Here is a 26,095-nt window from a genome sequence, read left to right on the forward strand (position 1 = left end):
CAATATTCAAGTCCCCTGAGCCCAAACCAAGAACTAGAGTTCAAAAGTCATGCCCCCATCCTCGAATCCCAGGCATGATTGTACTTCAAGTGGTGGCGCACTTGGCCCCTAAAGAAGAGCTGCAGGATACGATTGGGTAGATTGCTATTTTTTGTTATTTCTATTGATGCTTCAGCTGAACGGACTGTTGTTGCTACTGTTAGGGAGAATATTGTTATTGACGAGAGCTTGATTTTTAAGTCTTATGAACTTTTTTGAAGATATATATACTTGACTCTACCATATTAATAAAAACCCACATTTTTCAAAAAAAAACAAAAAACAACATAACATACATACAACATGGTACATGACATCTATCAAACACACATAGAGAAGCACATAAAAAAGACTGAATGTAGCATTACAATATAGCATGCATGAATTGTAGCATACCTTAAGAGTTTTACCCTAGTTTTTCCAATATCCATATGGAAGCTTGTCATGAATGAATACACATCTAACAACTTCCAAGCCTTGAACAAATGAAAAGTGCTCCATCCAAGCAACACAATGTCCTAAAACTAAATAATTTTAAGAATGGAAATAGAATACATCTAATACCAATAGTGCTAGTCAATCTTACCTATCATAGGACATATCCAAGCCAACCAAACAATATTAGATAAAGAAGTTGCTGCAACTACAAGCCCATGATGCAGATGATCCTCTATCTATTAAGAAAAACAAGAAGAGAGATATAGGAAGCAACCAGGAGGGAGCAACAGTCTCCTCCACAATTAGCTCATATTCACCCCACACAATACAATTGAACACTACTAAGGTCACACCCATACATAGTAGATAAGAACTAACTATGGTTGAGTCAGTGTAACTCACCTTATTCACCTACTTGCACAACAGGAACAATAATGGAGAGCTTGATTCCCAACACTCCCCCTCAAGCTCAAGTAAGGATCATAACACCAAGTAGCTCTCTAAAGCATGTAAACTTATCTCTACCCAGTGACTTGGTAAAGATATCTGCAACCTAATTTTCAGTCTTCACATGTATGAGATCAATCTTCTTTGATAACACCATCTCTCTTTGGAAATGGTAGTGTAACTCAATATGCTTAGTTCTAGCATGATAAACTGGATTACTTGCCAACTGCACAATACTCATGTTATCACAATAAAGTCTGACTGATTTTTCCACATGCAGTCCCAAATCCTGCAAAAGCTTCTGAAGCCAAGCAATCTCACATGAAGCCAATGTTGCACCTCTGTACTCTACTTCTGTACTAGACAATGCCACTGTGGGTTGCTTTTTACTACTCCAACTCACCACTTCACTACCAAGGCTGAATGCATAACCATTGGTGGATCTCTTGTCATAGGCACATCCTGCCCAATCTGCATCTGTGTATCCAACCAGTTCTATATCCTTTCCATACTCATAAAAGAGTCCATACTGATATGTTGCCTTGACATAGCACATAATCCTTCTCACTGCATCCAAGTGAGGCTTCCATGGCTTCTACATAAACTGACTAATGAGTCCCATAGCATATATTAAATTAGGCCTGCTAATAGTCAAATAAATCAAGCTTCCAACCATCTGCCTATACATGGTAATGTCATCATGCCAAACCTCTCCAACATATTTAAGGCATACTCCCTCTGCATAAGCCAAATGCCATTTGGTGTTCTCAACACCTCTATGCCAAGAAAGAACTTCAAATCCCCTAGATCCTTCATATCAAACTCCATTTTCAGCTTGCTCTTAATTTCAACAATGCCATCATCATCACTACCAGTCAGAATCAGATCATCAACATAAATCACAATCACAACATATCCAGCAATTGTCTTCTTTGTGAATAGTGAATGATCAGCCTTCCCAACTGCAAAACCAAGCTCCTACAGGTATCTATTAATCCTGTCATTCCATGGTCTAGGTGCTTGCTTCAGCCCATAGAGAGCTTTCTTCAACCTGCAAACATAGTTGGGATAGTCAGGGTGCACATAACCCTCGAGCTGAACCATATAGACTTCCTCCAACAAGTCACCATTTAGGAAAGCATTCTTGACATCCATTTGCTGCAATTTTTATCCATTTGGAGCAGCCAATGCTATGACAGTTCTCACAGTTGCCATCTTGGCAACAGGGCTGAAAGTTTCCTCATAATGTAGCCCATACTGCTATGCATACCTTTGGCAACCAGCCTTGCTTTATACCTTTCCATTGATCCATCAGACTGGCATTTTACTTTGTAGACCCATTTGCAACCAATAGGATTCTCACCTTCAGGCAACTCCACCAATCCCAAGTCTGATTAGTGGCAAGGGCATCCATCTCCTCATCCATGGCATTCCGCCAATGACCATGTTGCATAGCCTCACCAAAAATAGTTGGCTCAGTATGTCCCATAACTTTTGTCATATATGCAATAATGCCGAGTAGCATAACCATATAAGTTAACTTGTCAATAGGATACCTAACTCTCTGTGACCTTCTCACTGGAGTGCCTGACTCTCCTCGTTCATGAGGAGGTATGTATCTGCTTCCCTTCACTCTAGGTGTAGACACAGATGGTATACCCAACTCACTATCCAAACTGTCACTACATGACAAATCATAGCCACAATTTGATGGCCCAGGGACATCATTTTCAGCTTGCGAAAGCACCTCAACAACCTTGGCTTTCCCTTTATCTCTCCCCCTCACTAACATAGAAGTGTCAGTGGAATTGCATAACTTGCCAAACCAAGGATTCACTATGGTAGAACTAGTAGATGTAGGCCCAGATATGGATGTACTAATTTGCTGATTTTTATCATATGCATGACCTGCAGATGCATCATTTGGAACAGCCACTTTCGGCTTGCCATACCAAGATTCCAACTCATCAAAAACAACATACCGACTCACCATAGTCTTCTTGGTCGATGGGTTGTAGCATTTGTAACCCTTCCAGTTTTGTGCATAGCCAATAAACACACATCTTTCGGCTTTAGGATCCAACTTCCGTCTCTTTTCATCTGGTATATGCACATATGCCAAACTACCAAACACTTTTAAATGACTGACATCAGGCTTCTGTTGATACAATTTCTCATATGGTGTGAGCATATGAATGCCAGTAGTAGGAGTGCGATTCAGCACATACACTGCAGTTGCAAGTGCTTCTGCCCAATAATAATCAGGTAAGTTCTTTCCATTCAACATGGCTCTACCACACAAACCAATCACCGCATTCTTACGTTCAACCACTCCATTCTGCTATCGTGTATATGGGCATGTAAGCTCCCGTCTAATCCCATGATAGATCAAGAAGTCATCAAATTCATTTAACAGATATTCACCTCGATTATCTGATCTCAAGCATGTGATATATGACCCAAACTCCTTTTCAACATGTTGCTTTGAGGCAGGCAGGACCTTATCCTTATGTTTCAAAAAATACAGCCATGTATACTAGCTGAAATCATCAATAAACGTGATATAATATGATGAACCTCCCATCGAGGTAGTGTGTGCAGTACCCCAAACACCAGAGTGAATCAACTGCAAAGGTCTACTACTCTCCTGCAGATGCTTAGTGAATGGCAACCTTGATTGTTTTCCAAACTGGCATGCAGGACAAACATTCTCTAAAGCAGTGAACTTTGGTAAGCCAACAACAATGCCTTTATGCTGCATATTTTTCAGCTTCTGAATATTAATATGACCAATGCGTTTGTGCCAAATTTTCAAATCAGAGACAATACTCGTACCATGGATAAACATGGAAGCCTTTAGTTTCGGCATGCCTACATCTAATGTAAACATTCTTCCTTGCCTTTTCCCTTTTGCAATCAACTTGCAGCCATTACCAAACTCCTCAATGAAGCATCCATCCTTATTAAACCGGACTTGCAAGTTCTGCTCAGCCATTTGTCCAACAAACAACAAGTCCTTGGTGATCGAAGGCACATGCAATAATTCATGCAGCTTCTTGGTCTGACCATCATGCATCACCAGAGGCACAACACCCTTGTGTGTAATGTCATGCTGTGTGTCATCACCTGTGAAAACATAACCATGCACACCAGGAGTCATCTCATCAAACCACTCTCCATGTGGTGTCATGTGATTAGATGCTCCTGAATCAATATACCATATATCATCCAAGCCACCATCAGTAGGCTTATGATCCTGCACATGCATCATAGAAAATAGCTGATCTAAGGATGTCTCATGTGCATGACTAGAAGAGGCAAAATGACCATGCTGATTTGCCTTTCCTCTTTGATTTGCTTGCTTCTTGAAACAGTCTCTGGCAATATGGCCAACCTTGCCACAGTAATCACATGTCTTATCACTATTAGGATTATGCACTGTTTGTTGCAGTTGTTGCCAAGTACCTCTACCATGAGAAGCACCTCTCCCCCTACCTCTAAATGTTCCACCTTTTCTCTGAGGTGACTGACTAGGGGTTTTAGGGACATGTCTGCCATCACCTCTACCATGAAATGAACCTTTGTGTTGTCCACCATGGCCTCTTTGATCAGAGTAGAACACTGCATCACTATTCCTTGAGCTACTGCCATTGGTATTCAGCCCAAGCTTCACTTTCTCATGGATCAAAAGAGCAAATAGCTCATTGAAATCCAGTATATTCTGTCTCACAGAAATAGAAGTGCCAAATGACTTATATTCGGGACCAACAAGTCCATTTAGAGTGACTACAACCATGTCATCATCATCCATAGAAGCATCAATAGAAGCTAATTGATCAGCTATGGTTTTGATTTCAGTCATGTACTCCTGTATTGTTCTACCCTGCCTTGACATATTGTTGAAGATTTGCTTCAATTGAATTTTCCTGGCACTTGTAGTTGTGCCATAATATCTTGTCAAGATATCCCATGCATTCTTGGGAGACTTGCAGTTCAGAATTTGCATAACCATGGCATCTGAAATAGATATTGAAAACCAGTGAAGTACCCTCCATGCTCTTTCCAGCCAAGCTTTATGATTCTAAACTTGTTCTATAGTAGCATTTCTTTCTGGCAAATTAGGCTCTTTCTCATCACCTATAACCAAATCCCAATAGCCTTTTCCAATCAAAAAGTTCTCCATTCTAAATTTCCAAATGGAATAGTTGGTTTAAGACATTTGAGCATCTTGAGACCTGGCAGAGCGGGTCACTATCCCATCGTAGACGGGTTAGGTTACTCGTACCTTACAAATACAAAATCTAAGCACTCCGAACTGACCTTGGCTAACTCACATGAGCAACTTTGCCTAGATACACAAAATAGCGGTACCATCACGCAAAAAGTCTCAAATTGGTGAAGTTAACATCAGAGTGCTCTTTTTGGAGGCACTATTACACCCACCATTCTATCTTATTACAAGCCATGTTAGTTGGTCAAATACCCTCAACTACCTCTAGAGCTGCTTTTACTAGCCATGCATCCAACTACAACAGCCATGATAGTTTATTGATGCTCTTTTTAATGGAATTTTAAAAATTTGATGAGTGCCGAAATAATGTTAGTGAATGTGTTAAAACTTAGAATTGGCATCAACCACCATATAAGCATCAATATTAATGTAAGAGTTTCTACTTTTTAGGAAATCTTTTTTGGAAGTGCATGTTTTAAAAGGATCTTCGTTTTTAAGCCTTGGGATGGGAATGACGAGGCAAAAAAAGAAGAAGCCTTAATCCACTATTTGGTTGGTAAATTTGATGGCCAAGTGTAGATCCCATTGATGTGAATTAGCAACTGCTCTAGATGTCTCTTTGACTCCTCAATCCATTCTCTTTTGACTCGGCCAAGGTGCAGGTCAGGCCAATCTCTATTATCAAAATATGACCTCTAATGACATGACATTATGTGACAGTGGAGGGAGGTTCCATCCAATCTCTATCAAAGGTCTACACTCTGTTAAATATGATTATACATGGGGTAGCTTCATTGAAGGTAACATCAAGTAACTTCTCTATAAGCCATAGTATCTTTGCAAAATAAGCAAGAAGGTCATCCATTGTTGGCCGAAACACTCTCACTTCCTCTAGCAATGGCTGCCCTAGTAAGGGCATCCCTAGCTATGGAGGCCCTAGCTATAGCAGTGCAGACAAGGGTTCTCTATCTTCTTCTCCCCAAACTCTCACGTCCCATCCCCCATTCCCCATCCCATCAGTCTTGTTCCCATCAATCTAGAGTCTAATCAGATAGACATCAGTAGTCCATCGGATTCCATCATGCAAGATCGAGACCATGATAAATGTGATACCCCTCTCCCCCCCTTCACCCTTCACCCGGAGGAAAGAGACATTCTTCAACTCAAACAAGGTGGCAGAGAAGAGAACACTTTTTGTAAGATTCTCTCTGAGTTCAAAACTACACTATCCAGTAATCTTCCAAGTAACAGCTAGAGCAAAGAAAACCTCTCTTCATCTTCTTCATCACAAAGGATTGACATCCAAATGGAGTCTTGAAGTCCACATTGCACTAGGTCCCGAAGGGGAACCCCCTGCAGGAGCTACAGAAGAGCACCTATGTTGGTGCTATCAGTGGAGGAGATAGAAGCCTTTTCAAGGCTCCGTCGATGCCGATCAGCCTAGGAGCAGCTCTCGGTTTGAGAGAGAAGAATCTCTAGTGGCACCCTGTCCTCCTCCGTCTCAGAACCAGCAAAGCTCCCTGCAAGTGTTCATCCAAACACTCCAAAGGTGAGCCAAAGGTTGCAGAGCCTCTCAGAGGTAAGATCCCAATAGTCAAAGTACACAACGGACTTCTTAACAAAACAACTAAATGGCTCTACTCTTGTGATATCGTAGGATATATTCACAACCCAAGCCACCTGCTCTTTTCCTAGAAGGTTGGGTCCAAAACTTCTAGTAGCATAAAGGCTTGGTTGTCACAACCATTCGATTCCTTAGGAATGGGAACATCGTATTCATCTTCGAAAAATTGGAGATGGCGATAGAAGTAGTGCAAAAAGGGACATGGACTATTAGAAATCAGCCTCTGTCAGTCCATCTCTAGGATCCCTCCTTTAGTCATGATTCCCCACCTCTGTCTAAGGCCCCCATTTGGGTGGAATTCCTTGATTTACCGCTATCTCTTTTTCCTCGGATAGAGACTCTCTGCATGCCGCTTGGCCAGTTCCTCGGCATGGAAACATAAAAGTTTATAAGCCCCCAAGGTAACCCTCAAGCCTATGTCCTGATGGACCTCACTTCTGACCCTCCTAGTGCCATCCGTATCATTGAGGGGGATGGCGTTGAGTTGATCCAAAAAGTTATCATTGAGGGGGATGGCATTGAGTTGATCCAAAAAGTTTTCTTTAAGAACATTCCTAACTCCTGCTTCCTCTATGGTATGGGAAGGCACTTTATTAAGGATTTCCCGTCCAAAAACAACCAAAAAAAAAGAAAAACTAGACATAACACAACAAGACCCTCAGGAAAACCAAGGACACTTAGAATCCTACTAAGCTCCTGGTCCCCCCTCCTGCCATGGAATGAAAGGAGGCTTAGAGTAAGCCAACTCTTGAGAGCCCAAGGGGTGAGATGGAACGGAATTGCAAAGAGGCTAATAATGAAAGGGAAGAACATATGGAAGATAGTTCAGGTGAGGAAGAATTTGTGGTCGCTACCCAAGACTTTGAGGCACAGTTGGAGTAGGTAGAGCATGAGTCAGCAAACAAAGCTAATCCTCCCTTCACAATTGTCAGAGGCAGAAGAGCAACAAGGTTAGGAAAGGCTAAGGCTCAAATGGTTGAGCTAAACAATAAGGGAAAGGAAATCAAATCAATTCAAATGGAAAAAAGGAGGATGTCGAGGGGCTTCGCTCTTTCTTCTCAGAACAGTCGAGTAAGTTTTAAGAAGAACAGAAACAAAAAAACTCCACAATGAAGCAAGATAACTTTTCCTTTCTTAGCATCAATGTGCAGGGATTAACAAACGACCTCAAGCCTGCCATTCTTAAAAGATGTTTAAAAACAGTGTCTAAAACTAGACTTTTTAGCACTTCAATAGGTCAAAGTTTCTTGGGATAAGCTACAGTGGCAGCTCAACCAAATTGACAACAAGAGGTAGTGGTTCTGCACCACCTATGAAGAAGGAAGAGGTGAAGCTATTTTAGGTGTAGCTGGCCAACTTGTCGAGTCAATCACACACCCTTTAACTCTCAACTTCAATTGGAGTTGACTTTTCCCACCCTCAACTTCGATGCCAAATTTTCTCCATTTATGCCCCTAATGACATGAGAGATCGAGCTCTCCTTTGGGATGGGAAGATATTGCAAAACAATGCTATCCTTCTAGGGGACTTCAATATGGTAGAATCCTACAGGGATAGATGGAACGGCTTAGGTAACACTCTAAGAGGCAAAGAGCTCTCCTCCTGGATGTTGTACTCAAAGACTCTGTAGTGCTCATTGACATCTCTGAAGACACCTCATTCACATGGACCAACAATCAGATGGGTTCTCTCCAAAGGAAAGCAAGGATAGATAGGATGTACTTCTCAAGAGACATCGCTGATGTAGCCTTGTGTACCAAGAGCTTAGCTCTTGCCTCTCTCCCCTTTTCGTACCACAAGCCAATCCTAATCACTCTAGACAAAAGTCAAGGAAAGAGAAGTACATTTAGTTCAAAGAAAACCCCTTCTTCTTTCGTCTTCCCTATGTCCAACAGAAGGTAGTAAGAATAAGGAAAAAGCTTTCGATGGAACAACTACAATTTCTGAAAAATGAGTTAGGCCCATGGAAAGAATAGGTACTTTCCTAAAGGCCATCAAGAAGCCAGTGGATATTGCTAGAGCCACTAGATGAGCAAAAATTGAAGACCAAATCAAGATGTTAGAGGAGGACACAATAACCCAGGGACAAGAAAGACTTAAAGCTTTCAGAGAGAGAGCCAATGTAGAAGCAAGCATTGAGGCAGCACAATCCAAAGTGTTCACAAGAGAATGGTGGGCAGGGAGAGGGGACAGACCAAATGAGGACATGTTTAGAAGCCTTAGGAGAAAACAAGCTCAAGAATCGATAGGCACACTGGTACAGAAGGACGAATCATCATCCAAGATCCGAAAGAGATAGGCTAGATTGTGGTAGGGCACTTCCAGAGGGTTCTTGGGGAACTCAAAATGCTTTCCACATATAAGCTCAAAGCAAGAAAAAAATGTCGGCTGGCTAGAAGGAGTACTATCCAGAGATTTGACTCCATATTTCTAGAGAAGGAACTTTCCTTAGAAGAATTAAAAGGTGTAGTTACTGCCATGGCAAGGGGAAAAACCCAAGACTTCCAATAGAATTCTATCAAGATTTGTGGGACACAATGGGCCCGTGCCTCCTAGTCCTCTAGCAAGAATCCAAATCAAAAGGCTTCCTAGATTCAAGGATAAACACAGGGATGACTAAACTGATACCCAAAGGGGCCCCCAAGGAAACACTCAAGAATTGGAGACCTCTATCATGCTTAACACTAGCTATAAAATTTTTACCAAAGCTTTAGCCATCAGACTCAAATTCAAAATGAAAGATTGGATAAGGGAAGAACAAAAAGGCTTCATCCAAGGGAGGCTATCTTAACTCTTTGGGAAGGGCTGGAACATGCAGAGCAGACAAACCAGGATATCTATTTTCTCAAAATAAACTTTGATAAAGCTTACGATAGAATGGAGTGGGGATTTGTTCTATCCTCCCTCCAAGACATGGGGGTAGGTCCTGGGTTTATCTCGGCTATTGACACTCTTTTGAACCAAGCCAAAGCTGAGGTGGAAGTTAATGGAGCCATCTCCTCCTCTTTTTCACTTAAAAGATCTATTAGACAGGGCCATCCCTTAGTGCCTCTCCTCTTTGCCATTGTAGTAGATGCTCTTGGCTGGCTCCAAGGAGGAAGAAAACAATGGGAACATTAGAGGTATCCAAGTGGGAAATGGAGTACAAATAGTCTACCAGCAATTCACAGATGACATGAATCTCACACTGAGAAACAATGCAAGATTAGGGGAGAGCATCCTCAGATGCTTGGACAGTTTCTGCACAGCATCAGGGTCTAAGATTAATCAAGAGAAAATAGGACTCTTTGGAAGTAGAGCGGATCCTCCCCAAATTCTCATAGACAAGACGTGCAAGGTCCTAAAGGAGAGTGAGATCTTTTGCCTCCTCGAGATCCCAATGGGCTTCAAATGTACAAACAAAGATAGATGGGATTGGGTAATCAACAAAATCAGGAGTAAAATCAATAGGTGGCAAGGGCTACAACCTTCACTGGCTAGGAGAAAATTCATGCTGAATCATTACTCAATCATTACATCTACCCATCCATTCTTTACTTTATAGCTTGCTGGTTCCCTTCAAAAAGTCAATTTGACCAACTTAACAGACTATTTTGAACCTTCTTATGGGGAGGCTCCTCAAAGGTCAGGTGGAACTTCTATACATTGCTGAAAGCAGAAGGGGGACTAGGAGTGGTGGATGTCAAGAAGTCATTGGCAAGATTCATGGCTCAGTGATCCTAAAAGCCTACCAAAATTTGAAATCAGTGTGGGCCTCTTTGCTATTGAAGAACGTGAGGAAAGTCAAACCTGACCGGTGTTGGTCCATTGGAAAGAGATTTCACTAGAATCCCTCCTTCTCGAGTAGGAAAGATGCATTATGAAAGGGTCAGAGCTTTGGAAAGGGATGTGGAGGGCCTGGGAAAGTATGCGACCTTTCTTAAAATGGAAGGGATTTACAAGGAAAACAGGCACCTTTTGTAGCCAAGGCTCAATTTGGTTTTCCATCTTGTTTAGCGCCCACCCGCTATGAGATGACCAACTTAAAGTAGCTCTTAGGCTAAGCAAGAGAGGGATTAATGTTTGGGGAGATCTGTTGGACTGTGCTCAAGCAAAGTGGCACAACTATAACTTCCTATTGGAATCACATAGATTAAACAGATTTGACCTCTTTTAGATAAAGGAATGGTAGGCTTTGTGCTCTAGTGAAAATCTCCCCTAGCTAGGTGGTTGTCTACCTCCCACAATGAGAGAATTCAGATGGGCTAGCCAACGCACTCTTTCTACTATTCCTATCATCAATGATGGCCACGAGGAGCTAATAAGTAGACTAAACAAAAAGTGGTATCGAAGAGACGATAACAACATTTGGTCTCATAGATTCTCTAAAGTCTGGAATCAAGAGATTTTTGAAAAACAGTTGTGCCTTCTCTGGCTCATCCTACACCAAGGTATTTGGACTGCAGTTCGATCCCAAAAGATTGGGCATGGGAATGGGTGGTGTAGAAGATGCAACAGAGTGAGAGAAGATATCCCACACTTGTTTCTCAATCATATCTATTCCAAGGAACCGTGGAATTTGATACATGGGTCATTGTTTGCTTGGGTGTAGCCATTTTTGGTGAGGTTTAGGGACTTTTCTATATATAGGTATATTGCATGACCCATAACTAATGCATTGCTCAATGAAATTCGACAAAATTTGACTTCAAGTTGTAGTACACATTCCAAAATTGACATGAGCCAAAAATTATGGAATAAGGATTTGGAACAAGACCGTTAAAGCATTACAAGTGCTATGTTGCATGTGAAGCATGCATCCTGAAGACTATATGATATAGCAATTTATTCAAAAACATCAAAATTTTGTTCTATACATACATGTAACCAAGTAATCATTCTAAATTACACTATGTGAGCTTCTCCTCAACCCAAGGACACACCTAAATGAGATCATTATGCATGGGTTATTGGGCCTCCAATGTTGTGCTAAAGTGATGCATACCCATTTGAGGGTATGCTCCATAACTTTTTTTTGATTTGTTTAAAACCAAAATGGATTGAAAATTTGGAATCCAAACTATTGGGACTAGTTCATGGTGTCGAAGGCTTTGCATCGTTGTAGCCTTTGCATAGAAGGAGCCTTCGTTGTTGCAGTATACTCATTAGACTAAGAGCTGGTTATGTTGAACGATGAGGCAGTTTTGTTGGTGGAAGCCGTGAGCCACTACTCATTGATGGAGTTGCTTCATAGTTCATGGAGGATATCTTTGGAGCCTTCTCGAGAGCTAGTAGACAAGGTTGTTGAGAGGAAGCCGTTTGCATCATGGGTTGCTAGTAGATAGGCCGAAGCAGCCGTCGATTAGCAAGGTTGGAGCTATGGAGCCTATTAGGAGTCACTAGAGCAGGACATGTGGGTCGTGGGAGCCAGGCTATTCCTCGAAGCCTTAGTTGCTAGTTGCCATAAAGAATTCCATCGATCGGCTGCTACTGCAAGGGAATGCTTGCCTATTGTTTGTTGAGTTGAGCTGTTTTAGGCTGAGTCACGGTCACGTTGTTGGGCCTCAGAGCCCGCATGCCTCTTCTCAGTATTGCCATTGCGGAAGCCTTGCTAAGCTGCGTTGAAGTTGATCTCTTGTCGTGCTTGTTGCAAGCATAGATGGAGAGGAGTCCTAGTGGTAAGATGGATATTTCTATTCTCTCTCCCTCTCAAAAATCTCTCGGAAGAAGAATAATGAGCGTGCTCAGTGGAAGGCAGAACCATGCTCTCAAGCTCTCTCAATGAGTGGAACTTCCCCAAAACAAACTGAAATTCACTCCGCCGTGGAAAATAAATCTCAATCTAAAACTAGAACTAACCTAGGAGAAAACATAAGTTTCCTAAGGTGTGCCTACAATGGATCTAGAAATGGAAGCAATCCTAGTGAACTACTAATGAGCTAAACTAGGAGAGCTAAACCTATGCTCTGATACCATGTCAAAGTGTGGATCGTACTAGCCTAGTGCACACAAGATCAACGGAAGAACTAAGGAGGCTCAAACCACATTAAGTAAGACATGAGAGGGAGATAGCAAATCTATATCTCTTGTAATAGGTGTGTTCTCAACAATACATGATAGGCCTCTTATATAGAGAGTGCCCTTTGAATAGTCAACACATGTGGGATCCTCTCATCCACATCTCTCCTTGTGGATATCCTCAATCCACATCTCCACATCATGTAGTCCACATCCTATGGTGGCTACTTGAATTCTTTCCTTAGCACATACCTTAGCCTTTTAATCTATGTGCTCATGGCACCATATCTCAACAAAGAAGGTGTGGAGAAGAAGGCTTGAAGGAGCAGCATGCAGGACAAAGGAAGGTGAGGAGGGATGGGGGAGGGAGGACCAGCAGCAGCTAAAGAGGAGGGAAGGGGGGCGGACCAACAGGTGTGGAGGGTGAGGAGGAGTAGGCGTGGAGGAGGCATGGAGAAGGGAGGAGCAGGAAGGAGGGAGGGAGGGAGGAGCAGGCAGCATGGAGGAGGGAGAGGGAGGGGAGGAGGAGCAGGCATGGAGGAGGGAGGAGGCAGGCATGGAGGAGGGAGGGAGGGGGAGGGGAGGAGGAGCAGGCATGGAGGAGGGAGGGAGGGGGAGGAGGACCAAGCATGGAGGAGGGAGGGAGGGGGAGGAGGACCAGGCATGGAGGAGGGAGGGAGGGGGAGGAGGAGGAAGGAGGGAGTGGGGAGTGGGGAGGGGGAGGGGGAGGGGGAGGAGGAGGGAGGGGGAGGAGGGAGTGAGGTGGGGGAGGGAGGGAGGGAGGGAGGGAGGGGGAGGGGGAGGGAGGGAGGGAGGAGAGAGGAGTGAGGGAATTCAAATTTGAATTTTGAATTTGTTGGTTCCCACCTACGAGTAAGAGTTGTGTAAGAGGTGTAAGAGGTGGGGTCACTTTTGGGCTTAACCCACCTAGGTGAGTGGGGTTAGGACTTTTTGGGACCTACCTTGGCCCTTTCATTAGGACTAATCCATCCCTTATGAGGCCCTTTTGAGACCCCATTTCTCCCCTAGTGTATGTTTGCATGCAAAGAGGAAAGTTTTTTTTAACCCTATGATTCAATACCTCATACAAATATCTACACTTACAAACCTTATCAAATCATACATTATGAGAGAATCAAATTAAAGTATGTAAACTTGGACATTATTCATTGTCCTACCATGGCATCCACTATCTTTACACCCTTTCAAGAACGAAAATGTCGCTTACTAGAAATGAGAGCATAGATTGCCATTGGGATTTGACTTCGTAGAAGAGTAAATGCTATTGAAATATATTGAAGACCATCTTAGGATAATACACAGATCTATGAGGTGCACAAGAGTATAAAATACTTTTGGTAAATTAGAAAATACCAAGGAAAATATGACCATGAGGTAGCTTTCCCACTATTCTCTAGGATATACATCTTTAACTAGGAATGGCTCTACTAATATGAGTGATACACTAGTTAAAATACAAAAGAATATGAAAATACCAAGGATACTTCATCTTTATCATGCAGAAAAAAGACTTGATGCCTCAACCTACAGACAACTTGACATGCAGATGCCCCCCTTTCTTTGTAATTTCCACAGCGAATTTGCCCCATACCATGCCCAAGCTGTAGCCTCTCACTCCCCCCCACCTCCACCTCCACCTCCTTGCCCATTCCCCACCTCCCTCCACCTCACCTCCCTCCCTACGCCTCCACCTCCCTCCCCCGTCCCTCCTCCTCTAGGCTTCCCTCAACCACCTTGCTCTCTCTAGCTCCACCCTCCCCCCCTCCCTCTACCTACATCCTCAATGCCAAAGGGCACCCTGCACCCTCCGTCTTGCAGCTCTCTATGCTGCACAACCCTACTCCCTTCGCCTTGCCCTCTCTACCCTCGGCCACCCTTTCTCCGCCTCCACCCTCGTCCAACATGCTACCTCCGCCTCGCCCACCCCCAAACCGCATATTGAAACACATTACAAATGACGACCAACCTGGAATCTTCAGGCACCCCTCCCCTCATTGTGCTACCCTGCATCTGGATGGCCTCCACTCACCATGTCCATCCGAGATGTCTGTCAGTGATGGTATGTATATGACTAAACTCTAGACACGTGTCAGCATCCCCGTGGTAATGTCAATGGATTATCATAGTCAATTACCTTAATCATGGTAATTGACAGGGAAAATCAGCATACCATATAATCAATACCTCAATAGCGGATTTGATTTGACATCCATGCATGCGAGGGATGTATGAACATACCACAATCGAGGTTTCTTTCATGCATGTATGCATGTGAGGCATGCAGAACCATACCTCAATCGAGGTTTTAATGCAACACCTATGCATGTGAAGGATCCATGAAATGACCACGATCGAGGTTTTTTATGCCAACTCAGCATGCCAAAGTACCTCGATCGAGGTACTTCTGTGACAAATCAATTTTTGGAAAAACCACTCAAGCATACCACGTAGGACTTGCCTCACCAAATGCTAAACATATGCCATGTCAACATACCTCGATCAAGGTATAAAATACCATGATTGAGGTATTTGGCTTGCCAGCACACTACCATGGCTACACAGAGTGTCATGCCCAAATACCATGATCAAGGATTTTGGATGCACATGCAGGCTTCCACACACCTCGAACGAGGTAGGCACATTGGATGACACATAACCACATTTGAGGTTTGTTTGCTGAGCTGTGATTTCTGTACAATACCACGATCGAGCTTTTTTTCTCCTCCTGAACCTCCACTCGTCAGCAGCTCCTGAACCTCCACATGCAGTACCACGATCGAGGTAGTGCAATCCTTTGTATTTGCGAGTTGGAGGTGTCACACTTTGCGTGGAGTGGTCAAAAAGTGGACACCCTTAGCTTGCTACCACCCACCAGTCATAGAATGTTCCATTCTCCTTCTCTATTTCCCCAAAAGATCTTCTTCTTAGTATTGTTCCTAAGGCTCTTCTGACCTTTGGACTCGATTGGCACCATCCAAGTCAAACACCATGCTCATGGCTTGGCTCATGGTTGGATTCACTAGAGACCTCAAAATCCAAACTTTCTTTGGAAGAATGCTTGTTTCTTCATAACACAACCTTGATCCCATGTTCCTTAGGTCATCTTGGATGAAGATCAAGAACAATTTCAGTTCATGTATTTGAGTAGTAGTCCATGACTATCTATATAGGCTCATGGCCAAGGTCACCCCATCCTCAAGCTCTCCACAATTGTTGTTGGTAGCCCCTGCTACATACACTCATCCCCATCTCCTATCCATTCCTAATTCTGATTCCGTGCCAATGTCTTTGAATGGATTTTTCCAACTCTTTCACCTCAAATCAGGTACTCGAGTCTTCTTTCATGTACCTTTTATGCCTCCAACTGTGTATCAAATATTGCCTTAAAACAACCTAACCCATCCTTTGACATCAAATAAATCTTACATAATAATACACTAATCAAAGCAATAGCTATAACTCGTGACTGTCAGCATTAACTTCTACTCTTAATGTCTGTACACTCAACTCTAAGAGCTAATAAACTCAATCCACTCAATTCCCCACTCACAATTTTAGCACATCATTCCTCAGGAGGAGATATCCAAAACATTAATAAAAGTTTCCTCACCCATCTTTGATTGTTGACCCAACACTTGAGTTGTTGTTTGTGCACAACAATGATGGGAATATGCCCTCTCTTGAGCTCCTTTTGGTTGCAAGGTGTGCAAGATTCACATAGTGCTCAGGTTATAGAATAAGATGTCAATGAAACACATCCATGTTTGTGCTATACGGGAAAAACCATACAGATATGGGTGATTAAGTGTATGTCATGAATATACAAGTATGAGATAATGGAAAAGGCAATGCAAAGATCAAATTTTACTTGCATTAGATATAGAACCACTTGGTCACAATAGTCCTAGCTACATACTCAAAATGGAAAAGGAAATACAAAGAGCAAATAGTACTAGAACCACTTGTTATAATAGTCAAAGCTACATACTCAATGCACAAACACTCCTTGATGATCACCTCGGCCAAGACTCCACTCTCACTGAGAGTAGCTAGACTCAACACCTTCTGGGCTATGCAGATCCTAACAAGAAAAAATTAGGTGACCCGGACAAGTATTTAAGTGAGCCCATTCTATCTTGGACTCACCTACTTTCTCAAGCAGTACAAATGTACAGCCTTCCTATTCTACATCTCAAAACTCATTGGACGACTGCTACTCGTTCGCTTCTTATGTTGGCCTAAGTCAACCTTCCTTACTACTCGAAGTCACACTACTTCAACTAGATTTGTTGGTGCAGCTCAATGGTCTTGATCAAAGCTAGTTGCACTTAACCTACATGCATGGTTCCATCCTAGCTTAACCTATATGCATGGTCTCAATCCAAGGTAGTTGAAATAACCTGGGGTCAACACAGCCCTAAGGCACTAATTATGTGAAAAATAATAAAGAAATTGGCTGAAAAGGAAATAAATGAGAGAATTCTCAGCTACTCTCAAGTAACAACACTCACATCAATCATAACAATATCATTAGCATAATCTTTCTAATCATCTCGAGAATAATCATGATTCCCAATACATAATTTCCACCCACATAATAGCTAACTGCTTTGAGATGTAGAAGTAGATATGAAATCATGGCTGCTTATGATAAAGAAAGGAAGGCAATAAGAGAGTTCTGACATTTTCTTCCTTAGGCCTCAACGGTTTTGGAATCAAGCAATTTTAGAGGTTGAGGAAATCCAAAGGATCTATGTTCATTGCTATATCTTCGAATGTTGGGGCTTGCTCTATAGGAGGACTTGCTAGTGCATATGGAAGAAATGTGCAAATATAGAACCCACAAAAAATCATTTATTTTTCCAAGGCAAATTTCCCAAAAAGTAGAAAACTCTAGCATTAATGTTTTTTTGCGGTAAAGATCAAATTTGTATTAAGGTAAAAGGAAAAATATTGGCTAGTACAAACAGCTCTAAAGGTAGGTGAGGGTATTTGACCCACTACCATAGATTCATAGGGTGGTGAGTATAATGATGTAATGGTGCCTCCAAAAAGGGCACTTCTTTTGTAAATTGACTTCACCAAGGTGGTATCTAGAAATCTTAATTAAATAGCCCTTAAGTAGCAAAAGAATGCATTTCAAATGCCTAAAATTATGGGATACAAAAGATGTTCCTGCTAAATGGGCAAAGAGACTTCGAGCTCTAGAGCCTTTCAAGGTTTTGTTTCTAAAAATACCTCATCATTGGTTGCTCACAAGCTTGGGAAACCTTTTAGGTGGATATGTATGTTTTATTTTGTTGATAAGAGACCATCTTTGTGTGAAATGTTAGGTGATTGGAACAATTGGCTTGAAGTTATTAGAGTTGGATTAGGACAGGTAGCTATGTTGGATTGAAGAATGCAATGTTAGTGGGGGTGTGAAGGGTTTCCACTTTGATTTGCTATTTGTTGATAGAAAACATCGAGGAGTGATACTTTAAGCCTTATGGCCCATGAGGAGCCATGGGGTTTTCACTTTGAATAACCTCATTGAAGGGGTTGTCAATGTTATTGTGGTGTTAGTTAGACGTTTACATGATGCTACTTCCATTTTGTGCACTTGGGCAAAGTCACTCATTTAGCTTCAAATGTCCTAAAGGGATTATGTGCTCATGTGTAGTGGTGAAAAGGGAGAGCGCTACCGAGTTCTTTTGTTAATAACACCACAAGGAATGTGATCCTTAACTCGAGAAAAAGACCCAAAATAAAACTTTCACTCCAATACAATCTCGTGATTTTGCCTACTATCCTAGTCATATAAAATGCAGCAACTGTGTAACACGCAAGTCGTCTATTGGCTAGTAATAGAAAATAGCAAAGATTTTGCTGGGACCATTAGAAAGAGGGACTCTGTGTTTGTAAGGTTGGTCAAAGAAAGGCTTTGATGACAAGTGCCTTCTCCTCAAGAATTGGATACTGTTTGTCTAGGTGAAATTGCCGTCCTTGATGTATTTCTTTCCTTGGACCTTTCACCGCTTCCATTGCACAGCTGGCCTCGACGTGGCCGAATTCCGTCGTTTCTGTCGGCTCAAGTCTAGCAGCTGCTTCTTCCCCAGCTTACTTGTCCATGGATGATTGACTATCATTTCCTCGTAGCTTGCTTGCACAATGGCCCCGAGGAAAGCCTCCCATAGACACCTTACCAGCTTCCTCCTCGTCCTTAACTGCGCCCTTTACTTAGTCGTGCTCGGCCTTGCATCGTGGGCAATCAACGGTTTGATAGACGGAAGTTGTGAGTCCTTGCAGCGACTTTGATCGATCAAGATTTCCCTATGTATCATGGGCGTGGTCGTTCTAACCTTCGAGTTTAACTGGCAGATCCAATACAAGGAAATCAAGCAACACTGCTTTTAATACCGTTTGCACTCGTAGCTGGCGTTGTAGGCGTAGCTTCCGTTCTAGCGGGTCTTCTGGTGTTGCAAAAATGGGGTACAGAGACCGTAGCAGCTGGTGCTGCAGCTGGTTTCGTAGCCTTGTTGCTAACATTTCTAGCTCTTGGGTAAGCAATTATCCCTTTCTTTTCAATTTGCTAACCCATCTTAGAACGCATACAAAGAAAGCTCCATCATGCTGCATTGCGTGCAGGTTTGCATCGAAGGAGATCAATCTGGGAAGCTCACGCAGCATTGAGCTGGTACGTACACGTCGTTTGATCATTTTCTACGGCTTCCTATCTAGATCTCAGAGAATGGCATAGCAACTCTAATTTCCTCTCGCTGTTGTGCGATACAGAAAGTTTTGGAGGGATTCGTGATTGCTGTGTCCGCCACTCAGCTTCTTTACGTATTGTCACTGTGTTCGCATGTGCTTGGTTGATTGACAAGAGAGGTCTGCAACAAATATTTCATTCATCCTCTTGAAATAATTCGTAGATTAATTTCTGATTCCATGATTCACCTTGTCACAATAACTGCAGCCTCCTAGTTGATTGGGACGTACATGAGATGTTGTTCTATTTGTTGTTAGAATAAATGTAATCGAGATTATACTCGATTACGTCTTCTCCAAGAAGAAATGGGTCTGAATTTCTTTTGTAAAGTAAAATTACTCATTATCTCCATGGGCTTACATTAATGGATGGACGTTTGTTCTTGGGAAGAAGGTTTTACTTCTTGCCATTTGGATATTGGTTGGCTTTATTTTGTATGAAAGCTTTGGTGGTAGGGATGTGGTCAATCCACTAGGCCTTGGATGTACCAAATGTGGTCCATATGGGACTTGTAGATTGTTGTAGGAGTTGTGTTTGCAAGACATAGTTAGCTTTATTGTATGAGTTTTGCCAAGTTAGCTTATTGGGTGACTCTTGTAGCATGTCAATGTTTAGATTCCCAATTGTGAATGTTAGATAATTTGTGGGTTTCTTGTCTAATATCTCTTCTATATATGTAATTTGTAATAGTGTATTCAAATTTCATGCTTCCATATGATATATTGCTCTATTACGAAGACTGCTTGTCTTGAGTTTGGTTGAAAATATGTTGTGATTAATTCAAGCCCATTTGTGACTATTGTATTTTGGGAAGTTAGGTGAAGCCTGTTTATGTATGATAGTAAGGTACCTACCTTGAGTGTTTACTATGTGAAATCCACCTACATCACATGCACTTAACAAAAGTGAAATCCACCCCTTATGTACTTATATTTACTATAACTCCACAAGAAAATAAAACTCTTTCTATTGGACTCACATGCTAACTTGCACATTACTTAGTGAAGTCGTGAGGGCTACCCACCTTGTCAGAAGTATATATATGTTTGAACTTTTTGTCCATGATGTAGTGCAAGATGGTGGATGGTTATGATCATGTATTGAGGATTTGTATAATGGTGTTTCTTGGCCCATTTTTCTAGCTGTGGTATATCAAATTGCCAAGATGTCAAAGTGAGGAGCCTTTCAATTTCATGCTTGATAAATTTATCTAGATGCAAAAGTCACTATTTTTTAGTAGTTTAGTGAGATTCAAATTTTATTTTTGACATACTCTTCAATGTGGTATGTATATGACTTCATGAAATTATCATCCAATTTGATCAAAAGACAACCTTTCTAAGTGTTACTCCTTATGCTCAATGGACTGACAATGTTGTTGTTTGTTGCATTGGATATTGTGTTCATGTGATTGTGTAGTTACTATTTGTTCTCATTTATAGTCCTTTTGTAGAAGAGGATATTATTATCCAAGATGGGTCAATGTGTTCTTTATGTAAATGTGTTGTTTGTTGATGTGTGTAAGTGCCAGATATATTTCTAGAGAAGTGTACCCAAATGATGGTCATTGTGTTAAACTTTGTTGTGACTTTAATGTATGTTCTATTGATCAAGGACACCATTATGCTATAGGTAGATGTACACAAATTGATCTCAAATTGATGAACACTTCTTTTGTTAGCATTTATTTATGGAGTCCATCTCTAAATGGAAGGTTGTGAATGTGTTTGATAGCTCATAGGCACATATTGACAAATCCAGAGATTCTTTTTCTAATCAATGAGCATTCATAAAAAATATTTCTCAGAGTTTGATGCATTGTTTTCTTAATTTATCACTACCAGTTTAGGTATTATTTTTCAATTTATAGGTATAACCAATGTGGAGTAAAGAGTTATTCCATCAATTTTGTATGCAGGTTTGCTAGTGAATGCCGTTTTGAGAATTTGTGAGTTTGCATAAAGCTCTCTATAGGGTGAAGTACTTGTTGGATAACTACTTGAAAATTTTCCATATGATTCTGGTTTTCCTTGTACCATCTCCTCCTATTAGAAAGAGGTAGATTGGCTTGTGGGGATAATTTTTTGTTTTCCATATTATGTCATCCAAAAATAAGCAACCATCTATTGAGATATGGTGCCATGAGCACATAGATTAAAGGGCAAAGGTATGTGATAAGGAATGTATTAAAGTAGCCACCCTAAGATGTGGACTACATGATGTGGAGATGTGGATTGAGGATATCCACAAGGACAGATGTGGATTGAGGATATCCACAAGGAGAGATGTGGATGAGAGGATCCCACATGGTTTGACTATTCTAAAGGCTCTCTCTATATAAGAAGCCTATCATGTATTGTTGAGCACACACATTACAATAGATTGAGTGTTTGCTACCCTATGTCTCTCTTGTGGTGCTTTGATCCTCCTTGATCCTCACTTTGACATGGTATCAAAGCTCCCTTGCCTTCCGTTGAGGCATCGCGATTCTTGAGAGAGTGAGAGTGATCGAGAGTTTGAGAGTTCTCTTGAGTGTTCTCCGTGAGAGTTCATTTCCGTCCATATTATTGAAAGATGTTTCCATTCATTCTATCTCTTATGATGAGATAACTCTTCCTTATTCGAGTGAGAGAAAACAGGTATGTGGTTGAGAGATCATGTGAGAGAGAGGGCTTTCATTCATGCTGCTTGAGAGAGGGAGAGAGTATCATTGAAGCGCTTTGTGAAGCAGCTCCTACTGCAACCGACTGGAAGCCGCCTATCGGCTCACTGCTCCATGCAATTGAAGCTCTAACTACATCTTGACTCAAGCAACAAAGGCCCTACTACAACATCGGCCTTTTTACTCTTGACTCCTTCATCGTGACCTCTGAGGAGAGACCCCAAACGACTTCGTGCAAACGACTACATATGCATGCTTCACAGAGCCCCCAGCCCACCATAGTCTGCGCACGGGCTGGTTGGATGGAGAAAAACTAAGTTGGAGAAGGTAGGGATGGCCGAAGCCTAGGAGTCTTGGCGTCTTCAGTGACCCGCCTGAGCAGCTTCCAAGCTATGGTCGTCCAAGCCTCCAATCACGGACTGCCATCGAGTCCTTCTACAATCCCTCAACACCTTCAGCGGCTACTCTGCCAGTGACCAGTAGTGCCATAAGCTTGGCCAACCATCTGCAAAGAAGCTGCTCTGCACTGTTGCCAGTCCACAAGCTCTCGGCCCAGGAAAACTGCTACAACAGTGTCGCCTCTAGCCTCTCAGCGCCGACTCATAACCTTCTGCAACAAAGCCACCTTTTGTATCATACGCGAGCGACGGCTTGCAGCATCACAGTTGTCTCTACTTCACAACTTCTAGCACCTACTTCCAGCCACACCCTTCAACACTTCGCAAGCAATTCACATCCACTATTCCGAGATAGTCATCGCCTCTGCTCTCCACAGACCGTCGTCGCAGGAATTGTCGTCGCAGAGAAGCTCTCTCTTTTTTTTCCAAGGCCTACCTTAGGCCACATGGAAATGCCACGTGGCAGATAAGGTAACTGTCAAGTAACTATGGTTAAGATGCACCATGGTTAAGTTTTGCTCAACTAACTGTGGTAAAGACTAACCATGGTTGGGTTTAGGGTTAGGATTGGTTAATATGCCACATCACCTACAGTGCCACATAAGCACATAGCCCCTGCCAAGCACAATTTGTAAGCAGCATATGAACTCTTCTGCCACATCATCAAGGCCCTCTTCTTCATAGAAATTTCGACAAGGCGTAACTTGCAATCTAGGAGGAATTTGCACATGCTCCAAAAAGGAAAAGTGATCATCTTTTCGAGCTCTACGCACCTGTCAGATCAGAATCATTGTATGCAATTAGACACTGCCAAATTTGAAAGCATCATCAACTGGTAAGACCTTTGCTATGGCAATCCGCACACCAACTGTTGAGAAGTTCACCAGGGAAGGATTTCACACATGGTCTACACAAATGAGATATCTTCTGATGCACCAAAAGCTTTGGAAGACTGTAAAAGAAGACATACCCACTGCACAAAATGATGCTTGGAAGGAAAAAGATGAAGCAGCACTATCACTCATTGGATTGCACTTAGGTCCAAACATAATTCATCATATAGACTCTAAAGATCATGCCAAGGATGCATGGGATGAGTTGAACACAGTGTTTGGTGCAAAAGCCAAAAACCAAGAAATCCATCTTAAAATTGAATTCTATGGTATGCACATGGGCTTCAATGAATCCATGGCACAATTTGTCAACAAAATCAAAAGCATTATGACTCAACTAGAGGGCATAAATGCAAAAGTAGGAGAGAAAGATGCACTTGCAATTCTCCTTAAAAGCATGCCTACAGAGTATAGTGCATTGACAACCACTTTGAAGAATTTGCCAGATCCAAACTTTGAAGAATGTGTATTCTCTCTTCTCGAAAAAGAAAGAGAGTTGAAGGCATCGACATCGACATCGACATCAACATCAACACGCAACAACTATAATGAAGAACAAGCACTATTCAGTAAAACATCAACGAAGTGCTACCATTACGGAAGGATGGGTCACTATCAAAGTGACTGCAGATTGAAGAACAAACCAAAGTGTCACCATTGCAAGAAGCTGGGACACAAGGAAGAAGATTGCAGATTGAAGAACCAACAAGTCAACTACGTGGAGTCATCATCAAGCCATGAGCCAAAAGGTGACATCAATGGAATGTATTGAGAAACAAAAACCTTGCCAACCTTGCCTATATGTTTGTAATCAAGCCTGTCCACCTGAGAGTAGCTATGAAAGCACTCAGGGGAGGTATTGACATGTAGAAGCCACACTTGACCACCTTAAGTAGCATGCATGCACTAAGGGGAGGTGATGGATTTGTAACTCACATTTGACCACCTTGCAGTAGCCAAAGGATCATGGCACCAAGGGGAGGTGTTGAGATATGGTGCCATGAGCACATAGATTAAAGGTCAAAGGTATGTGATAAGGAATGTATTAAAGTAGCCACCCTAAGATGTGGACTACATGATGTGGAGATGTGGATTGAGGATATCCACAAGGACAGATGTGGATTGAGGATATCCACAAGGAGAGATGTGGATGAGAGGATCCCACATGGTTTGACTATTCTAAAGGCTCTCTCTATATAAGAAGCCTATCATGTATTGTTGAGCACACACATTACAATAGATTGAGTGTTTGCTATCCTATGTCTCTCTTGTGATGCTTTGATCCTCCTTGATCCCTCACTTTGACACCATCAAGAGAGATAGATAGAGGCTAAACCTCAGAAATGGTATAGCCTTTGCAAACAGTGAGAACCAAAAACGTGGTCTGCAACCTCCAAAATGAGCTCCTGAAGGAAAAAATGACTTGAGAAATGCTTTTCCAACAAGAACAGTACAAGCAAGCCAAGATTTGGCAATAGGCAATCAAAGGACAGTGAACCGCCAGACCATAGGCTCTGATACCATAACAAAAGCTAAGATAGAGGGAGAGAGCTCAATGGCTCAGAAGCCAAACATAACTAATCCATCATAATCATCGAGAATTCCCCACACACTTTTCTCACAATACATAGCATATCTACTTGCACAAACACACTCAACACTCACTGGTGTTCATAAAAGGCCAATCTGCAATGCAAGGCCTTGACATGGGAGATTGGTCATGCTGACATCAATCAAAATGCTAACAATATCATTTTTGGTGAACCGCATGACTACCCTCAATGCATTTGGAACCAATTTTCAAGATATGGCATTGACAGCAATAGCCATGTCCCTGGCCAGCAACAACGATAAGATCCTCGATGCACTATTGACTAGGTTTAGAGAGCTAGGACTTTATTTGGGAACTCAAAGTCTGATATTCTCAATGTTTTAAATGCAGTCGAGAAGAATGACAAGCTATGAATCCTTATTGTAACAAAACTTTTATTTTATATAAATAAAGTTATAATTTTTCTACAGTATCCCATTTTTCCTTCTTTTACAAATTTTTTTTATGTTGTCATCATATTATATAACTTAAATTGTAGTTGTTATTAATATTTTCATTCATTATTATGTTCAAAAGCATGTTGTTAGATAACTTTTTGCACTATAATGGTCATTTCTTAGCAATCCAATAAGAATCTCACCCTGGCACAAGAGGCAAAATTGCTCGGCATCGTGCGAGAAGCAAAAAAATGCAAAAACCCACCATACAGGTGTGGGGCCTATTTGACCAAGTCAAACAAGCCCCATACACACCGTGGTAGGGTTTTGCATTTTTTAGCTTTGCGTGTGATGCCGAGCACTTTTTCCTTCTATGCCATGTCATAAAAACTTCAATTGACCACTCAAATTCACACTTAACTTGCATAAATTGATCAAAAGCATCGCAGAACATGTATAATAACATGGGAACAGTGATAGAACATAAAAACGTCTTTCATTAATTAGCCTCGAAGCACAAGGATTTAAAATATGATTCAGATGACACCAAGTGAAACCTAAGCAAAAACATCTATGGCCTAAGAGAGGGAATAGAGTGGATGCAC

The 26,095-nt window shown here is 41.8% G+C and overlaps 1 protein-coding gene across 1 annotated transcript; it reads left to right on the plus strand.

Annotated features, from left to right (window-relative positions):
* The first annotated feature begins 18,834 nt into the window (after positions 1–18,834).
* Positions 18,835–19,848, plus strand: LOC147902156 (membrane protein PM19L-like). The gene is made up of 4 exons (XM_087375312.1): positions 18,835–19,071; positions 19,158–19,338; positions 19,425–19,473; positions 19,572–19,848. The coding sequence occupies exons 1-4, from the start codon at positions 18,948–18,950 to the stop codon at positions 19,653–19,655; spliced, it is 438 nt and encodes a 145-aa protein (XP_087231438.1). The 5' UTR covers positions 18,835–18,947; the 3' UTR covers positions 19,656–19,848.
* Positions 19,849–26,095: the final 6,247 nt, after the last annotated feature.

This window comes from Dipteris shenzhenensis, chromosome 5, assembly GCF_047967505.1.
Source record: "Dipteris shenzhenensis isolate YYH24624 ecotype China chromosome 5, Dip_SZ_1.0, whole genome shotgun sequence".
Lineage (NCBI taxonomy): Eukaryota > Viridiplantae > Streptophyta > Polypodiopsida > Gleicheniales > Dipteridaceae > Dipteris > Dipteris shenzhenensis.